Raw genomic sequence first — 21,092 nt, forward strand, 5'->3', positions numbered from 1 at the left:
TTCCACTAATTTAACTACCCTCAGAGCTAACCTTCCCCTTTTCGGTTCAGTAATTATCCTAATAGATTTTACACTCTACAGAAGTCCAGTAATTTTTAACCACACAGTGCTTTTCCCTTGGGGTGTCTTCTGAGGCTGGCAGCAAATGGTTTTTTCAGTATGGCCTTGTTCACACTGTCTTCTTAGGGTTCTGGCCAGCTACCCTGCTGCCTTCTGGGAGATCTAAGCAGCTATCCACCTCACATAGGCTTCAGTATTTCCTTAAATGCATTCCTTCCCTTTAATCTCTCTATTATCTCATCTAGTCTCTTCAGAAATGCTTTCTTCCCAGAATTGATTAAATTGTTCTTTACTTTAGCTCTTAGACTTGTACATACAAATTTACCCTATCTTTACCTTATTCCCTTACACCTTTTTACAACCTGCATATCCTCCCTTTGAATTAAAACAACTCAATTTAAAACTATTCCTGTTATTGCTTTTGTAAAATTCTGATTGAAATTCCTCTTGGTTCTTTAACATATCAAAACCACTGTTGGCTTTAGACCCTTGCCGTTACTTTACACTTAATCCAATCACAGCCAGACTTCCAGAACAAAAGAAAATATGCTAGGGTTATTAGCAGAAGAAGAATATTACAATTTCTTGTTTTCTTGACAGCAAGCATATGTTTTTTTATTCATTTCCAGGATGTGGGTGTCATTGGCTAGGCCAGCATTTATTGCCCATCCCCAATTGCCCTTGAGAAGTTGGTGGTGAGCTGCCTTCTTGAACCACTGCAATCCTTGAGGTGTAGGCAGACCCACAGTGCTGTTACAGAGGGAGTTCCAGGATTTTGATCCAGTGGCAGAGAAGGCTTGGCAATATATTTCCAAGTCAGGATGGTGAGTGACTAGGAAGGGAACTTCAAGGTAGTGATGTTCCCATGTATCTGCTGTCCTTGTCCTTCTAGATGGTAGCGGTCATGGGTTTGGAAGGTGTTGCCCCTAGGAGCCTTGTAATAATGTAATATTGAATGAGCTACACAACTCTTTAAAATAAAAAGTAAAATCAAACGGCAATGGTAAAACCTACACATTAGAACACCAGTTAATCAGAAATAGAAGTCAACCTGTTTTCCCTTGCTCTTCATTCTTTCTGTAGTCTGCACAAAACATGCGTCATCACAATCAAAGGGGTGGGTAAGAAGCAATTTACCTGGTGCCAGGGCTCAACCTATGCTACAATATTACAGTCACCAAAAGAGCAACATGGATGGCTCTCCCACTAATTCTCCCTGCTCAGGATACGGGGCCTCTACTTTATAACTTCCCTACAATAGGGCTGCAAAGATCAGCACCAGACAGGACAGGAGTAAAACAAGACAGTTAAAAAACTGATAAATTTTATGGTACGAAACAACTTAATTCTCAAACAACATGGCATCAATTTGAACAGTTGTTTCCTTTAGAATGGGTAGGATAATGACACTTAAAGATTAGAATGTAGAATATCTATTATTCTACAGGAGAAACACAAAGAAATCCTCTGTTATTTCTGGTGGTGCATTTTGGGAGTATGATTCTTCATCTGAGAAATTCTGCTTCATGTCGCAACATTGCTTCATTATTCAGCTTTCTCTGCTGGTTTTAAACAAACTCACCCCTGCTACAGTTTGCACCAGCTTTAACACAGGTGCACGATTGCATAAACTGGTGGCAAATTAATAAATCACCCATATTATTCACATGCACCAAAGATAAGGTCACAGAGTCATAGAGGTCGACAGCACAGAAAAAGGCCATTCAGCCCATTGAATCTGCGCCGGTCAAAGAAGTACCTAAATATTCTAATCCCATTTTCCAGCACTAGGCTCATAGCCTTGTATGCCATTGCATCGCAAGTGCACATCCAAATACATCTTAAATGTTAATGAGGGTTTCTGCCTCTACCATCCTTTCAGTCAGTGAGTTCCAGATTCCCACCAGCCTCTGGGTGAAAAAATTCTTCCTCACATCCCCTCTAAACCTCCTGCCCCTTACCTTAAATATATGCCCCCTGGTTATTGATCCCTCCACCAAGGAGGAAAGTTCCTTCCTGTCTACACATTATTCCTTTTCTGTTTTTCCCATGTTAAATTCAAGCTAAATAGTTTTTTGCATACACACAGAGCATATATAATGCATATGCTTATCTGCAAATAAAATTACAAGAAATGAAATTTCTCATTGAAAGCAACTGAGCAATTTCTTTCAGTAGACTTCGAAGCTGCATGATGCTAAGTTGGTAGAAGTTATTTATATTTGAACCAGGAAAAAAGGCAGCTAGTAACACTGAAAAACCAAGCTAACAAATCAATGAACAGAACTGACTGAACCAACCAATGAGATGCAAGAATATCACTATTAGAGAAAATAAACCAGTCAGGACAAAAGATTCAGCTATCCAGCCTTTGATACAACACTTGTTAATTGTGTTTCCACAACACCATTAAGACATAAATGTATCACACTGATGTTTGTCGACGTACTAGTGAACTGGAAAACGTGGTAAGAAGAAAGAGAATATATGATCAGATGTATATGATAAACATCTCCACAAATTAACTTAAATGTAAAGCTACATAACCTACAGGTGAAGTTCTGCTTTCCATGATAGCTTAGTGGACGATACTAAATTAGTACTACCTAATACAGAGTGAGCAACAGATCAAGAAGTCCCTTGGTCTGTGGTGTGGAGCTGACTTCAATCGAGTTGCAGTCGTTGCCTCACAATCACCACGTGTGGCTGATGTAACTGCGGTTTCAAACTTCTCTTCATTACCAATACTACTGCAAAGTGCATATATGTGGATGTCAGATGACAGCATTAAATGTTAAAGCAGTGATGGATTCCTCACTATCTCCACACTCAAATCACCTGCCAGCTTTGACAGTCTAGGTACACACATGAAAAATGGCAAAACAGCCAGTGCTTGAGGCTTGGAGAACAGAAAAATAAAGTCAAAGTCATGAGCGATTTTATGGTCATCTTCAGCAGTAGAGATCATTATTCTATCCTTTTGCTGGCTGTGATCGATACATTATGTTTTCAAAATTAAAAACAAAAATTTAACTAGTCAGAAAGAATTGCTTTGTTAGCTATTTTGTCTGTTACAATACAGTGGAATTCTCTTTTATTCATAAACTAATTATCCATACAGGTATGACAAATATGATCAAAGCCAGAGCTTCTGCATAAACAATTCACTGTGATAACATTTCTACAGTGGTTGAAGTGGACCTTCATTAAACAGAGCCCATAGATATAAAACCATCTTCGTATACCAATCTAAATCCTATTTCTATCTCCTCAAATGACTGAAATCAGTCCTATACAATAAATAAAAGATATTTTCAGCAGTGGAAGAATAATAAGGCTTAATAAATTTGTGTTTCTCACATTTAAAGAACGCTTTTTAATTCACTCATTCATGAGATGAGGGTTCGCTGGCTAGGCCAGCGGTTATTGTCCACCCATAATTGCCCCTGTGAAGGTGATGGCGAGCTACCCTCTTGAACCACTGCAGTCCAGTGCTGTTAAGGGAGGGAGTTCCAGGTTTTTGACCCAGTGACAGTGAAGGAACGGCAATACATTTCCAAGTCAGGATGGCAAGTGGCTTGGAGGGGAACTGCCAGGTGGTGGTGTTCGCATGTGTCTGCTGCCCTTGTCCTTCGAGATGGTAGCGGTCGTGGGTTTGGTAGGTGCAGTGTAAGGATCCTTGGTCAGTTCCTGCAGTGCATCTTGTAGATGGTGCACACTGCTGCCAATGTGCATCGGTGGTGGAGGGAGTGAATGTTTGTGGATGGGGTGCCAATCAAGTGGGCTGTTCTGCCCTGGATGTTGTTGAGCTTCTTGAGTGTTGAGGGGGGTTGCACTCATCCAGGCAAGTGGAGAGTATTCCATCACATTCCTGACTTGTGCCTTGCTGATAGTGGACAGGCTTTGGGGAGTCAACTCACCTTTGGAGTTTAGCACTGTCATCCATGTTTGAACCAAGGCTCTAATGAGGTCAGGATCTGAGTGGTCTTGGCGGAACCCAAACTGAGCACCAGTGAGCAGGTTATTGCCAGGCAAGTGCCGCTTGATAGCACTGTTGACGATCCTTTCCGTCGCTTTACTGATGATCGACAGTAGACTGATGGGGCAGTAATTGGCCAGGTTGGATTTATCTTGCATTGTGTGTACAAGGTACGCCTGGGCAATTTTCCACATTGCCAGGTAGATGCCACTGTTGTAGCTGTACTGGAATAGCTTGGCTAGGGGCGCAGCAAGTTCTGGAGCACAAGTCTTCATTACTATTGTTGGTATATTGTCAGGGCCCATAGCATTTGCACTATCCAGTGCCTTCAGTTATTTCTTGATATCATATGGAGTGAATCAAATTGGCTAAAGACTGGCATTTGCAATGCAGTGAGCCTACAGAGATGGCCGAGATGGATCATGGGGGATGGGGATATTTGTGGAGCCTCCTCCTCCAGTGAGTGGTTTAATTGCCCACCACCAATCACGACTGGATGTGGCAGAACTGCAGAGCCGCTGGTTGTGGATTTGCTTAGCTTTGTCTATCGCTTATTGCTTATGCTGTTTGACACATAAGTAGTCCTGTGCTGTAGTTTCACCAGGTTGACACCTTATTTTAAGGTATGCCTGGTGCTGCTCCTGGCATGCCCTCCTACACTCTCCATAGTGGTTATCAAAGCAGTATATTAGCACTAACCTTCTTTTCAGTCTCTAGTAGAAGACGCACATCCCTGCGCAGGAAAAGTTGTGGTTTTTCCAAGTGCGGATCGAGGCTTGTTAATTCCGCAACTATTTCTGGCCAGTCTCGTAGGTGCTGTAGTGATTTATGGTATGGTTTGAGCTGCAAACCTAGATAGAGAGAAAATAATCTAGATATAATGTGGAAGAGTTTTAACATTAAAAAAACTTACTAAATATTACTTAATAAAGATAGAAGTGAGAGAGCCAGGTGGCTCAATGGGTGAGACAATGTTCTTTCATTTCTGGGTACTGGATTAAAATCTATCCCAGGCTGCTGGGATGAAAGTCACCTCTGTTTGTTGGTTTTAAAGGCCCAGTATAAAATGTGTTTGGGTGATTTTAATCCTGTCCTGATAAACCTATCCGATTCTATCCTGGTTGAACTCAAAACTGTCCCTAATCTCACTCGGAGGCCGCAAGATGACAGATGCTACATTTTGACACACGAGTGCTTCAAGCTGACACTGGATAGTATTGCCAGCAGCAGCACAAAGGAACGTGTCAAGAGTATAGAAGAAGACTATATACAAATCTGAGCTAGTTATTTTTCTCCTTTGTGCTGAGAATGTGTGATGCAATTTAACATGAGCATCGAAAATAGCAAAAAGATGAATTCAAGAATGCAAAACAATATCTACAAATTAGATTTGTAGTTGAAAATATTTACTATAAGTCCTCCCACTAATATGTCTGCATCATTTATTTTATTAATTCATTTTAACAATTTAAGGGAAAACTAAAATGCTTGGCAACATCTGACCATTTTAACATTTTCAAAGCTACAATTATTTAAATATAAAATTATTTAAATATAAGGTAATTATTTAAATACAAAATCAATTTATCATCTTTCTTACTGAGGTTCTCAGAGCAGATCCAGATTGTGAAGTACTGTTGTGTTTCCTGTGACAGCCGCATTCCTTCCATAATCTGCTGTACTGTGGTATTGTTGCCGTGCCTCAGCTCAACAGCACGATAAGACCCATCGGTACGATAAATTCTAATTTTCTCATACTGATGATTCAACAAAAAAATTCAACTTCAAATGAATTTTACTTGTTTGCTTCATCATTTCAAGTATAACACAAGATCAATGCCTATCAGATCAAGACTGTTTAAGATGAAATTTGCAAAAGCATTTCTAGTGAAACATAAAACATCACTGTAACATTTGAACTTTGAGAGCACTGATACGAATCACAATTTTAGGTGGTACTTTGCTCATGTAATAAGAATTTGTCAAATAAATCAGTCTTTTTACAGTGTTTATGACTTTCACTAATTATGTCTGTTAAGAGCAAGATGCTTTAAGTGAGGTACCAGAGTCCTTAATATCTCACCATGAATACCCATTTCACACAAAGATCTTATGTTAAAAACTTTTAAACTATCTCTAGAAATCTTTACAATAAACGTATTGCAGATTTTCAAAATATTGAGAGAACTATAAACAAAGTTTATCAAGTGTATTACAATTTTATATATTTCATCATAGCAATAATTTAGAAGGTTTAATTAAGATTAAATCCTGCTTTACATCAGCTATTTCTATGTGAATGTCTAACACATGTGGAAACACATTACTGTGTTTAAGTCATTCCAAATTCAGTTACTGAAAAGTCCACACCCAGTTGCAAGCTTCTCTTTGCCAAGAGTGTTCTTCCCATATCCATTCAAATTACCCTAATGCATGTCAGCAAGGTGCAGGGCAAGAGAGCCAAGGCTTAAAATGTGCAAAAATGCAGCGGAGCACAGATAGGTTTTGAACAGCTAATGCCACACAGTTTACCAGAACAGATTACTGGTAAAGTTTTCATTGTTTGCCCAACCAGGGCCACCCTACCAATTATAGCTTTGAAATCTGAGTGGCAAGGATCATGCCCTATGGTTCCACTAGAGAGCCAAGCTGGTTGGTTAGTCCATGTTACTGACTACTGCAGACCTGCCTGACTAAGGTGTGAGATTATCAAGTCAATTGGAAGGGCTGGATTGGTTCCACTGTCCATCACCAGACATTTCATCTTCAGAGAGCTCAAGTACAGCCTTTTCTGACTATTCATTCTTGATTAGTTACATTCATAAATTCTTACCAGACGTCCATCTCCCCTTTTTGTTGGATTCATTTGGTAACCTACTCTTAAGTAAGCTGCGATCTATAGCTGTTTCATGATTATGAAATTTCAGGCAATCAGCTTGATGCATACTGTAAAATTTGTGTATATACAAAGGTGATGCTTAATGAACAAAACACAAATACATGCCATAAATGCTACATACACAAAAGAACAGCTGACTAATAATACATGTTTTGGTAATTCAGCTCAATGTTCAAATCCTTTAAATACGTGCACAACACTGATGAAAATCAGTGTGCTTCAATTAAAAAAAAAGCCTTAGCAAATGAACTTACTGGTTTATTCAATGCATCGTTAAGGAGTTGTACTGTTGTTTCCCAATCATTCTGTTTGTTCTCTTTACAGACCTGCAATGCTGTCCTTCCTTGTTGATCCACAATATGCTGGAATAGTTACCAAACATAAAATAATTTCACCATAATATGCAAATTAATGCTTGAAGCAGTGTTTCTAAATATTGTTAAAATTTTATTCTTACAAACTGTTACTTGACTAGAAATGCAAGTGAGTCCAACTATTGCAAAGCTGAACTGTGATGGCATCTTTGACAGCAGTTTTATTTTTACACAATCACAGAAGATGACCACACTGGTCATGAAGGCACTGGTGCTTCAAATGGAGCCAATTACTGTTAAGCTAAAGCTGAAACATCTGGAAATACACAGGTTAACTAGCATCTGTAGGAAAGAAGGATGAGTAAAATACTATATACTCCAGTCAGAATTAATGGATTGAATGACTTGCAAATAATGTTATGGAGAAGTGGAAGATGACATTAAAGAGCTCAGTAAGGCAATGAAGGGATGAAAAGAACCTCCAAAGCTAAAATGGTGAAAAGTGTTGAAAAAGCACAGAAGGAAAAAAATGACAAAAAGATAAAGAAAACGGCGAAAGAAAACCTACAGATGCAAGAGGTCTGAAATGAAATTGCAAAATGCTGAAAAATTGCAGTAGGTAGGTCTGTCAGTACTGAAATATGGAGAAACTGCCCAATACCCTGGGGGCAAATCTTCGCTTGACTGCCAGAACGCTGTTCTGTCAACATAGCCATATCCAAAACGACTACCTCCCTCCCCTTGTACCTTATTATAGGCTCATATCATTCCCCAATGGTGCCTCCAACAGTGCTTGACAGGACCCTTGACTGAATCCTCCTGCAGCTCGGTCCTCATCTGTTGGAACCCCCTTTTCTCATAACAACAGGAACATCATGACCTCGCCTTCCACCCCAATCTCTTCATCAATCATATCAAGTTATGTAATTTTCAACACAACAAAATAATTCTGCCACAAAGCACCTTTTCCCCTTTGCACTCCACCTTTCAGAGTAGCTTTTCACTCTGAGAAGCCTTATTCATTCTTCCACCATCCCAACTTTCAGCTGCCCTTCCCCAGGATGTTTACATGCCAGGCCATGCAACAACTGTTCATTAACCTCTTCCACACCATTATTCAGGTCCCAGACATTGCTCCTGTGGTCTATTATTGGCTGCTTACAGTAAGGTGTCCAATAAGATGGGGGCACTGAATACTAATTAAACAACCACCTTGCTGAACAGTTGTTTCAATTCCTGCTCCTGGTTCCACTCTGACTTCTGTCTTCTGCATCTGGCACCATAGCTTCAGAAACTGTATTTATTTATTCTCCTCAGCACTATACAGCATTTTGGCCTGAAAATTGATTTATGTAACTTCAGGTCGTAACTGCATTCCTCATTTTATTTTTTGAAGGACTACTGGGGATCAGTATAACAGTGCAGTAAGTTGATCTTTTCCTCGACTACACTTCAAAGAAAGCATTTCATTGGCTATAAAACTCTTCAAAATGTCTGGTGGTTGTGAAACGCTGTAAATGCCAGTATATTTTTTTCTCTTTCTTACAGAATTTTGCCCATCACCTATCTACCCATTCTTCTCATGTCTTCCTGTAATCTTTTGTTTATACTTCCCGATCATGTTATGTTTCTTCATCACAGGAGAGTAAGGATTAGCCATTTTTAAAGATGTTACTAATGGCTCTACTCGACCAACCCTTCAGAAGTCAAACTTGTATTTGAATAGATTGTCTATTGACCAGAAATGATCAATCACTTGCCCCACCCTGCGTATCCACCCCCTCGCCTTTATCCCCTTCCCCTGACACCAAGTCAAGTCCAGCAACCATCACAAAATGAAGTGGGGAACTGAGCTGCCCATTTAGAAGGTTGGGATTGCACTTTCCCTTTTCTAATAAGAAGCATACCTAAAAGCAAATTATGGGCAGAAAAAATGGAATACGAGTTTATATTTAATGGCTTCCAACTTTTCAGGCTCGAATACAATTTTTGTCAGATTATACTAAAATCTCTTCTATTTTTGAGAACAATGTTTTATGTATCTGAGAAAAATATTTTGTTGAATGGTTTTAATTTGCATCCCTTAAGATAATTTGAAATATATATTGAAGCAGAGATGAATAGATAAGATAGGCGGTGGAAAGAAAGTTTTAAAGGCAACTGGGTGAGCATATTGAAGATGGATTGAGAATCAGGATGCCTAGCTAACATTTCACTGCAATAATGTTGCGACTGCATTAAACAAGGAGAAATTAGTTTAAAAATTAGGGTCCAATACGACCACTAGAAATCATTCTAATTCATTAGAAACCATTAAGATATATGGAGAGCATTTTAACAGTATACAAGTAATACATTCACCCCAAGTATTGTTATTAAATTAGTACTTTTCAATTGTACAGAACTAGTTATGAATTGATAACCCTTTTTCAGAAGACAAAATGTGTACTGTCTCTCTTTCATCTCAAATTTGTACTGTTAGAATGAAAATGATCAATTTTACACAAAATATAAATTTCCCAATGCCCCCCTCCCCATTCAGTACTTCTGAAAGGCACTTCACTGTTCCCATTACATTCATTATCTAACATAGACAATCAGTTTAAACTTTTTAAACTGAATACAAGCATCTACAATTTCTGCCCAGGTCAGAGATTGCCACTTTGATTAATGCATTGGGAAAAGCTGCCATGAGCTAAATTAGATTAGCTAATTAGTAAATTAAGAAGCCAATCTGATTTTTGCTTTAAAGGCAGGTTTTAGCTTTCTTCAGTCTGATAGAACTCATCCCTTTGGCAGCTAAAGTCAGTTCCTTAAATTAATTAAATAAATAAATACCACAGCATGAGTGAAGAGTTGCATTTGAGCCTGCTTAGCAGTCAAATTGCTATTTGGATCAGCTCTTCTAATGCACTGAATGTAAGAAAGCTATTTGGGTCATCGAGCGGGCAGAGATGGAAATTATCGTCAACAGGTGCACTACATTGGGGTAACTGGGAATAAAGCAGTGAAGAGCAAGGTTGTAGAAATATCTGTTTACTTATACACTGCTTTGCCTAAAGGTAATATGGACATGCTATAAAAGGGAAATGAAAATTATAAAATGAATAAATATGCAATTTGATAATGCAGTGCCAATTTACGCCTCCAACAATGCTTTAATGAAATTCAGAAAATCTGAGCATACTCAATTTTTCAGCACTGACACAATCTTGGAATACCGCAGGTTGCAAAACTAGCAAGTAATTTTGAAATTAGGAGATACACAATCAGCCGGCATTTGTATAACTGGAGCTACTTTTTTCAAATAACAATATCCTGATCAGTACAGTAGATATGCTTCAAAAAAGACAAACACAATCAAGGATCCAGGTTTCAAACACTAGTTCATATGAAGATTTGAACAAGATGATGCTAAGAAATCATCTGAACTGTACCCGATCGATCTCAGGATGCTGCAGTAGAAGTTGCACAATCTCTGCACGTCCTCCACCAGCTGCAAAATGAAGTGGGGAACTGAGCTGTCCATTTAGAAGGTTGGGATTACATTTTCCCTTTTCTAATAAGAAGCGGGTAGCTTCAACCTTTCCATACCTAAAAGCAAATTATGGGCAGAAAAAAATGAAATACGAGTTTATATTTAATGACTTCAACTTTTCAGGTTTGAATGCAATTTTCGTCAGATTATACTAAAATCTCCTCTATTTTTGAGAAAAATATTTTATGTATCTGAGAAAAATATTTTGTTGAATGGCTTTAATTTGCATTCTTATGATTCTCTGAAGTACATATTGAAGCAGTGATGAATAGATAAGATAGGCGGTGGAAAGAAAGTTTTAAAGGCAACTGGCAACAGGATGGGCATATTGAAGGCGAACACCAACATTGACTAACTGGGTCAAGCATCTTGTTCCCTTGATGTAATTCAATGTTTACAATTACAATGTAACCTGTAGTAAATCTAAAGACATCAATGAAAAGTATAATCTTTATAAAGTCATTCACAAAATGAAACAGTTCAAGTGTAATTTCATTTTGAAATCAATGGTGTTTGCTACCAGCCAATTAACTCAAATTTGGTTAACCATTGAAGGGTTTATTAGCACAAGTCATGTGATCCAGAGCTATTCTTTAAAGTTAGGAACCACAAAATGGTAAAACTTTAACACAGACATTCATTTGGTTACGCCGAAATTAAACTAAATACTTTGTGGTCTCCTTAGCAGGATATTAGAGCAGATGTTATGTTTTCAGCAAGACAGAAATCAGATGGCTAAATGTTCGCACAGCATATGAAGGTTAATGTTTGTAATACAAGCAAGATTGGTAATCTGTTAAGGTAGAGTCAATGCGCAACATCACAAACTGCAATTCAGTAGTGGAACATGGGCCAAGGTCTATGGTGAGTTCCTTAATTTAAACATGCTGCTATGGAGAAACCATGTGCTGCAAAGTCAGGGAAATAAAAATTTGTGGCACACTATATTCATGCCTTTACATTATGCTAACAACTAGATTTTAACAGTTTTTAATGATTGAAAATGATAAAAAGATTATCAATTTAAGTTGAGGCCAAACAACGTACCAACAAGCATAATGAATAGGAGCCCAGTGATCACTGTCCAACTGATTAACTGAAAACCCACTGTCTAGAAGTTTGCTCAGTAAATCTGTATCACCTTCACAGGCACTACGATGCAGGGGGAAATCATCCACCCACTGTCGCTCCCTAAAGGAAAAATCAAATTCACTTTTAAATCTTATCAAAATGACATGCATACAGTTCAAACTTATATGTTTTTTTCCTAAAAATTTATCAGTAACTGGTTCTTTATAACCTTTGTAACATTTCCCCATTTAAAAAAACTGGCATATATAACATAAACCAAGGAAACTCTTTTGAATTGTCAGCTGCAGACAAATGCAACAGCCAACTTCTGCATAGCAAGGTCCTAAAATAGCAATGAAATAGATGAACAGATAATTTGTTTTAGCAGAGTTGGTTGAAGGATAAATGCCAGCCATAGCACCAGAAGAATTTTTTTTTAAATTCATTCACAGGAGGTGGGCTGTGCTGGCTGGTCCAGTATTTATTGCCCATCCCTAGTTGCCCTCGAGAAGGCAGTAGCGAGCTGCCTTCTTGAACCGCTGCAGTCCATATGGTATATGTACACCCACAATGCTGTTAGGGAGGGAGTTCCAGGATTTTGACCCAACGACAGCGAAGGAACAGTGATATATTTCCAAGTCAGGATGGTGAGTGACTTGGAGGGGAACTTCCAGGTGGTAGTCTTCCCATCTATCTGCTGCCCTTGTCCTTCTAGATGAAATTTAGCACTATTTCTATACTTACTTGTCCTCCATTATGCTACTCATACTACGCTGCCATTTTTCACGTTTTGGAATCTGTATCTTGGAATAATCAGGAGCTCCCAGGCCAAAGTATGGGTTTATAACCACTTTATCTACCTGTAAGCAGAACCATCAAAAAGGAAGGAAATTAACATATTAGCCACTTCCCAATCAGAATGACAGTAAACAGTTCACAATTTTAAAAAATAGGCAAAAGCAATTTCAGAAACATGATATTTTTACAGTTCCTAATATTTTATGTGAAGAAGAAGCAAAATTGACAAAAGTATCTTGGAGTGCATTATTCTACTTTTTTGCATTTAAAACACTGACCAATTAAATGATTGCTGAACGATGAAAGATTTGTTGCAAATTTTGATCAGTTTAACACTAGAAAACTCACCCATTCATTATTTCTATTAATGTTAAAATATTGGACTGCCTCCAATTTTGAGTGAAATTCTATTTGCAAATGACTATATAATCTATTCAAACATAAACAGAAAATGCTGGAAAAAGTACAGATCAGTTAGCAGCTATGGAGGGAGACAAGAGACAAGTCAAAATTTTAAGCAAGGCTCTTCTTCAGAACTGAAAAATGAAAAAGACGCAAACATAAAAAAAATGTTAGGGGAAGGGAGAAAAGCAGATGCTCTAAATATAGAAAAGGCTTGAATCAATTGGAAGTACCTGCAACCTGCTGAAAAGCAGGAAAATTTAAATGATGCAAAAGTTTACCCCCATCAAGTAACAGAGAAATGCGTTAGAGAAAAACAAGACTGCTAAAGAAACAAGGCATGCAAATAGCTACGGAAACAAGAGACTCAGCCAGAGAAAGTCAGATTACTGGTTTGCAAGAAAACTGGTAACTGTGACAGCCCTTTCTAGTTGTCCAGTGGTGTACACAAGTGTCACTATGGTAACTTCACATGGGATATCAAAATTTACCAGCAGGAATGTCTGTGGTTACTTTTATTTCTCTTTGTAGAAAATAATTATGCACTGCATACAAAATACGTTCTTTTCAACATAACTATCCAAGACTTTTTCAGAAACTCGCAACATCTCTTATTTGAAACATTGCTGGCCTTTCAGTGAACCTACATATACTTTCCGCTTTTTAGTTGCACTAATAACCAGTGAAACTGGTAAAAACTCTTCACTGTACCTCAGATGAACGAGAAAGAAACAAGGTTGTTTGTGGTGTTATAGTGACCAACTTCAGAAGCCAATGCAAACACAATATTACACTTATGTCAGAATGACAGAAATTCGGCAGTCGCCATTATTTTTTTTTAAACAGTACAATAGTGTTTTGAGATCCTACCCTATTTGTGTACTGTAGGTCTGATCCAAAAAGAGGATTGTAGATACAGAGGTCAGCTTTCTCCAGCGCCAACATTTTGCTTCTTATCTCCAAAGCAGTGTAGCCCACATGCAGTGTATTTTCAGGCTCCATTTCTTTGATGTAGGCAGGATTTGCAACGCATGATTTGATTCTGTCAAGAGGAGATGGTCTAAAAAGACCTGGAATAGCATGGGAGATGGTGTGCTGCTCTGCCAGCCACCTGTGAAGACAACATTTACAAAAATCTTTTAAGTAAACGACTTCAAACAAGGTTTTTTTCACCTATCCCTCCCCTGCTCCCGTAATCCCAAGAGTTTGTACTCTTGTTCCATGTATGTTAAGCACTCTCTGGCATCTTGTCCAAGTATCTGTTAATCATATGAGAGTCTTAATGATGTCGGTAGGAGTGTTGAAGTCACACCCAATCCTAGAACTGTCTTCAGTCAAAAGGATTTTCGGCAAAAACGTCAAGTGGAAACCCTAGCTAATATTCCGTAATCTGATGTGGGGCTGAAGCCATTTTTAGTTGCTCCATCACCACTCCAATTAAGATCAGCTAACTCACAACTTGGAAGATATTCAAGGAAGCAAAGTTGTAAGATTACCTTAAATCTGGGCCTTCTGTTTCTTGGGTCTTTCCACCAATGGGAACAGTTTCTCTGTATCTATTCTGTCCAGACCCCTCAATGATTGAATCTGCCTTCACTGCACTCTCAGGCAGTGCATTCTAGCTCCTAACCACTCACTGTGTAAAAAAGGTTTTCCTCATGTCACCATTGTTTCTTTTGCCAATTAGCTGAAATCTGTGTCCTCTGGTTTTTGATCTTTCCACCAATGGAAATTGTTTCTCTGTAGCTACTCTGTCCAAACCTCTCATGATTTTGAATACCTCTATGAAAATCTCCTCTCAATCTTCTAATCTCCAAGGAGAACAGCCCCAGTTCCTCATTCTTGGAAATATTCTCGTGAATCTTTTCTGCACCCTCTCTAATGCATTCACACCCTTCTGAAACAGTGGTGCCCAGAATGGGAGGTAATGCTCCAGCTGAGGCCGAATCAGTGGCACTGATACAGTGTTTCAAAAAAATATATAAAAATGTAGACAAAACACAGCACACTCCAAATTAAGATTACTCCAATATCAAAATCAGAAATTATGCAAAATTCAATTCCATCCCACCAAATATTACTGCCAAGGTAATCTCAAATAGATAAACATATAAATAAATAACTAAAGTGCATCAGTTTAAACAGGGACATATAGTTGTTCATAAAACACATCAGATTAATCTTAAATTTAATTCTGGTTTAGAGTAAATTATTCATGCTATAAAATTTAAACAAATAATAGCAAATTTATACTTTGTTACCCATATCCTAATCAAACTAACCCTGCATGTCCAAATGTGCTTTTTCCTAAACTGACCAAAGATAGAAAATTCTCCCCTCATTATAGTCTCCCTCAAGAGAGTCAAGGCTCAGGAAAATAAAATCAAACAGTTACAAACACAAATTAAATTTGAACTATGGGATAAAACCGATTGACAACTTACTCCAAACATGCCATTGAATCAGCTCTTCCACCTAAGCTTCAGCACTTCACAACAAAAATTATACTTTTCCATGGGTTGTGATAGGAGCCAATCATATCAGTTAGAAGGATGATCCAAAAGTTATCACATAAATCAGATCTGCTAAAGTTTGGAATCGAAAACTTCCCGAATTATATCTTTCTCCGACTGTTAGCCATCCACAAACTTAAAGCACAAAAGTTTAAGCTGTCTTAGTGGCTTCTAAAGTTCTAAGTTATACGTGTTTTTCTTTAGCACTTGTACCCAAAGAAATTATTTACAATAATTAAAGCTGCTAAAATGCAAGTTTTAAAACTTTTACTTTTCCTTAAGGGATATTCTGGGGATGGGGGTGCCTAGGAGGTGTCTGACTGTTGCAGTCCAAATAAAGGTTTATTTTCTTTAAGGTAATTTACAGCTGTTTCTTTCATGTTAAGTGGCTCTTTCCTGCAGTCAATACATTAGTTAGCTTTATTTGTTGCTTGTCATCCCAAGTCTGTTGTAAGGTGGAGTGAACTGCTTCAATTATCAGAGGAACTGTGAATGGAGCTGAACATTGAGGAATCTTTAAGGAACAGCTCCCTTCCTGAGTTTATGACAAAGAAAAAGTCTCTGACGAAGCAGTTGAAGATGGTTTATGGTTGGGCCAAGGAAACGTTCCAGGGGCATTCCTGCAGTGAAGTCCTAGACTTATGATGACTGGCCACTGACAACCATCCTCCTTTGCGTCAGGAATGAATCCAGCCATTGGAGGGTGTTTCACTTGAACCAGATGATGATCAGTTTTGCTGGGGCTCCTTCGTTCAATATTCAGTCACAGCCTTAAAATTGGGAACTGAGTGTCAAAGGGTATGTGACATTTAGAAAGGACAGGAAGCTAGAAAAAGGTGGCGGGGTGGCTCTGTTAATAAGTGATGGTATTAGAGCATTAGAGGGGGATGACCTAAGTTCAGGAAACCAGAATGTCGAAGCAGTTTGGGTTGAGATGAGAAATGATAAAGGCAAAAAGTCACTTATGGGAGTGGTGCACAGGCCCCCTAATTGTAACTACACAATAGGACAGAGTATAAAGGAAGATACTCTGATAATCATGGGGGATTTTAATCTGCAGATAGACTGGAAAAATCAGATGGGCAAAAGGTAGCCTAGATGAAGAGTTCATAAAATGCTTTTGGGTTAGTTTCTTGGAACAGCATTTTCTGGAGCCAACCAGAGAGCAGGCAATGCTAGACCTGGTACTGTGCAACGAGATGGGATTAATTGATAATCTCAGTGAAGGCACCCCTAGGTAGCAGCAATCATAAGATGATTGAATTTCATATTCAGTTTGAGGGAGAGAAGAGTGGGTCCAAGACTAGTATTTTAAACTTAAATAAGGGCAATTATGAGGGCATGAAAGCGGAGCTAGCTAGAGTGGAGTGGCAAATGAGGTTAAGGGATAGGTCCATAGAGATGCAGTGGCAGGCTTTTAAAGGGATATTTCAGAATACACAGAATAGATATATTATAATGAGAAGGAAAGCTTCCGAGAGGAGAACCCACCATCCATGGTCAACTAAAAAACTTAAAGACAGTATCAAACTTAAAGAAAAAGCAAATAATTATGCAAAAGATGGGTGGCAGGTCAGAAGGTTGAACAGAATATAAGAAACAGCAAAGAACTGCAAAAAGGTTAATAAGGAGGGAACAATTAGAGTACGAGAGAAAGCTAGCTGGAAAGATCAAGACAGATAGCAAAAGTTTCTATAGATATTTAAACAAAAAAAGAGTTAAAGTGAGCATTGGTCCTATAGAAAGTGAGTCTGGAAATTAATAATGCAAAATAAGGAGATGGCAGATGAATTGAACAGGTATTTTGCATCAGTTTTCACTATAGAGAATACGAGTAACATCCCAGAAATAGCTGTAAATCAGGAAATGGAAGGGAGGGAGGAATTGCAGGCTGTCAAATCCCTGGATCCTGATGAACTTCATCCTAGGGTCTTGAAATAAGTGGCTGGTGAGATCGTTGACTCGTTGGTTTTAATTTTCCAAAATTCACTAGATTCGGGGAACATTCCATTAGATTAGAAAATAGCAAATGTAATTCATTTATTCAAAAAGGGAGGGAGGTAGAAAGCTAGTTCATTTAACATCTGTCATTGGGCAAATGTTAGATGCTATTATTAAAGATGTTATAGCAGGGCACTTAGAAAAGTTTAAGGCATCAGGCAGAGTCCACTAGGTTTTGTGAAAGGGAAATCATGTTTAACCAATTTATTTGAGTTCTTTGAAGGAGTCACATGTGCTGTGGATAAAGGGGAACCAGTGGATGTACGGTACTTAGATTGCCAGAAGGCATTTGATAAGGTGCCACATCAAAGGTTATTGTGGAAAATAAAAGCTCATTGTGTAGGGGGCAAAACATTTTTTTAAAAATTCATTCATGATATGTGGGCTTCACTGGCTGGGCCAGCAATAAATGTCCATCCCTAGTTGCCCTTGAGAAGGTGGTGGTGAGCTGCCTTCTTGAACTGCTGCAGTCCATGTGGTGTGGGTACACCCACAGTGCTGTTAGCAGAGGAGTTCCAGGATTTTGACCTAGCAACAGTGAAGGAACGGAGATATATTTCCAAATCAGGATGGTGAGTGACTTGGAAGGGAACTTCTAGGTGATGGTGTTCCCACCTATCTGCTGCCCTTGTCCTTCTAGATGGTAGTGGTATTGGGTTTGGAAGGTGCTGTCAAAGGAGCCTTGGTGAATTCTTGCAGTGCATCTTGTAGACGGTACACATTGCTGCTACTGCGTGTCGGTGGTGGAGGGAGTGAATGTTTGTGGATGTGGTGCCAATCAAGTGGACTGCTTTGTCCTGGATGGTGTCAAGCTTCTTGAGTGTTGTGGGAGCTGCACTCACCCAGACAAGTGGGGAGTATTCCATCACACTCCTGACTTGTGCCTTGTAGATGGTGGACAGGCTTTGGGGAGTCAGGAGGTGAGTTACTCATCACACGATTCCTAGCCTCTGACCTGCTCTTATAGCTACAGTATTTATATGGCTAGTCCAGTTCAGTTTCTGGTCAATGGTAACTCCCAGGATGTTGATAGTTGCGGATTCAGTGATGGTCATGCCACTGAACATCAAGGGGCGATGACTGGATTCTCTCTTGTTGGAGGTAGTCACTGTCTGGCACTTCTGTGGTGCGAATGTTACTTGCCACTTGTCAGTCCAAGCCTGGATATTGTCCAGGTTTTGCTGCATTTGAACACAGACTGCTTTGATATTTGAGGAGTCATGAATAGTGCTGAACATTGTGCAATCATCAGCAAACATCCACACTTCTAACCTTCTGTTGGAAGGAAGGTCATTGATGAAGCAGCTGAAGATGGTTGGGCTGAGGACACTACCCTGAGGAACTCCTCCAGTGATGTCTTGGAGCTGAGATGGCTGACCTCCAACAACCACAACCATCTTCCTTCGTGTTTGTTATGACTTCAACCAGCAGAGAGCTTCCCCGCCCGCCCCCCCCCGATTCCCATTGACTCCAGTTTTGCTAGGGCTCCTTGATGCCACACTCGGTCAAATGCTGCCTTGATGTCAAGTGCAGTTACTCTCACCGCACCTCGGAAGTTCACCTCTTTTGTCCATGTTTGAACCAAGGCTGTAATGAGGCCAGGAGCTGAGTGGCCTTGGTGGAACCCAAACTGGGTGTCAGTGAGCAGGTTATTGCTAATCAAGTGCCGCTTGATAGCACTGTTGATGACCCCTTCCATTACTTTACTGATGATGGAGAGTAGACTGATGGGGTGGTAATTGGCCAGGTTGGATTTATCCTGTTTTTTGTGTACAGGACATACCCGGGCAATTTTCCACATAGTCGGGTAGATGCCAGTGTTGTAGTTGAACTGGAACAGATTGGGTAGGGCCGGGCAAGTTCTGGAGCACAAGTCTTCAGTACTTGCCGGAATATTGTCATGGGCCATAGCCTTTGCAGTATCCAGAGCCTTCAGCCGTTTCTTGATATCACTTGGAGTGAATTGAATTGGCTGAAGATTGGCATCTGTGATGCTGGGGACCTCCCGAGAAGGTAGAGATGGATCATCACAGAATCACACAGTGTAGAAGAGGCCCTTCAGCCCATCGAGTCTGCACTGACACCTGACCTACCTACCTAATCCCATTTACCAGCGCTTGGCCCATAGCCTTGAATGTTATAACGTGCCAAGTGCTCATCCAGGTACTTTTTAAAGGATGTGAGGCAACCCGCCTCCACCATCCTCCCAAGCAGCGCATTCCAGACCGTCACCACCCTCTGGGTAAAAAAGTTTTTCCTCACATCCCCCCTAAACCTCCTGTCCCTCACCTTGAACTTGTGTCCCCTCGTGACTGACCCTTCAACAAAGGAGAACAGCTGCTCCCTCTCCACCCTGTCCATGCCCCTCCACCTTGTACACCTCAATCAGGTCACCCCCTCAGTCTTCTCTGCTCCAACGAAAACAACCCAAGTCTATCCAACCTCTCTTCATAGCTTAAATGTTTCATCCCAGGCAACATCCTGGTGAACCTCCTCTGCACCGCCTCCAGTGCAATCACATACTTCCTATAATGTGGTGACCAGAACTGCACAAAGTGCTCCAGCTGTGGCCTCCCCAAGGTTCTATACAACTCCAACATGACCTCCCTACTTTTGTAATCTATGCCTCGATTGATAAAGGCAAGTGTCCCAAATGCCTTTTTCACCACCCCACTAACATGCCCCTCCGCCTTCAGAGATCTATGGACACACATGCCAAGGTCCCTTTGTTCCTCAGAACTTCCTAGTGTCATGCCATTCATTGAATACTTCCGTGTCAAATTACTCCTTCCAAATTGTATCAGCTCTCACTTTTCAGGGTTAAATTCCATCTGCCACTTATCAGCCCATTTGACCATCCCATCTATATCTTCCTGTAGCCCAAGACACTCAACCTCATTGTTACCCACCTGGCCAATCTTTGTGTCATCCACAAACTTACTAATCCTACCCCCCCACCCCCCCCACAGTCATCTATGTCGTTTATTTTAATGACGAATAATAGGGGACCCAGCACAGATCCCTGTGGTACGCCACTGGACACGGGCTTCCAGTCACTAAAGCATTCTTCTGTCATCACCCTCTGTCTCCTACAACTAAGCCAATTTTGATTCCACCTTATCAAATTACCCTGTATCCCATGTGCATTTGCCTTCTTTATAAGTCTCCCATGTGGGACCTTGTCAAAGGCTTTGCTGAAATCCATATAAACTGCATCAACTGCACTACCCTCATCTGGTCACTTCCTCAAATAATTCAATCAAATTTGTTAGGCACGACCTCCCTCTGACAAAGCCATGCTGACTATCCCTGATCAAACCTTGCCTCTCCAAGTGGAGATAGATTCTCTCCAATAGTTTCCCTATCACTGACGTGAGACTCACTGGTCTGTAGTTCCCTGGCTTATCTCTACAACCCTTCTTAAATAGCGGAACCACCTTAGCTGTTCTCCAGTCCTCTGGCACCTCTTCCGTGGCCAGAGAGGAATTAAAAATTTGGGTCAGAGCCCCTGTAATCT

At 39.8% G+C, this 21,092-nt stretch overlaps 1 protein-coding gene across 1 annotated transcript in view; it reads right to left on the reverse strand.

Moving 5' to 3' along the window:
- The window catches only part of krit1 (KRIT1 ankyrin repeat containing), a 63,832-nt gene that overhangs the window by 14,025 nt on the left and 28,715 nt on the right, over positions 1-21,092 (reverse strand). The window contains exons 5-11 of the mRNA XM_078538486.1: positions 13,932-14,172; positions 12,606-12,721; positions 11,838-11,981; positions 10,690-10,846; positions 7,193-7,300; positions 5,640-5,796; positions 4,739-4,890 (exon numbers count right to left, since the gene is read on the reverse strand). Coding sequence (XP_078394612.1) covers positions 4,739-4,890; positions 5,640-5,796; positions 7,193-7,300; positions 10,690-10,846; positions 11,838-11,981; positions 12,606-12,721; positions 13,932-14,172 — 1,075 coding nt within the window. The remainder of the gene's footprint in view (positions 1-4,738; positions 4,891-5,639; positions 5,797-7,192; positions 7,301-10,689; positions 10,847-11,837; positions 11,982-12,605; positions 12,722-13,931; positions 14,173-21,092) is intronic.

The sequence above is a fragment of the Cetorhinus maximus genome, chromosome 3 (genome assembly GCF_964194155.1).
Source record: "Cetorhinus maximus chromosome 3, sCetMax3.hap1.1, whole genome shotgun sequence".
NCBI classification, from domain to species: Eukaryota; Metazoa; Chordata; class Chondrichthyes; order Lamniformes; family Cetorhinidae; genus Cetorhinus; species Cetorhinus maximus.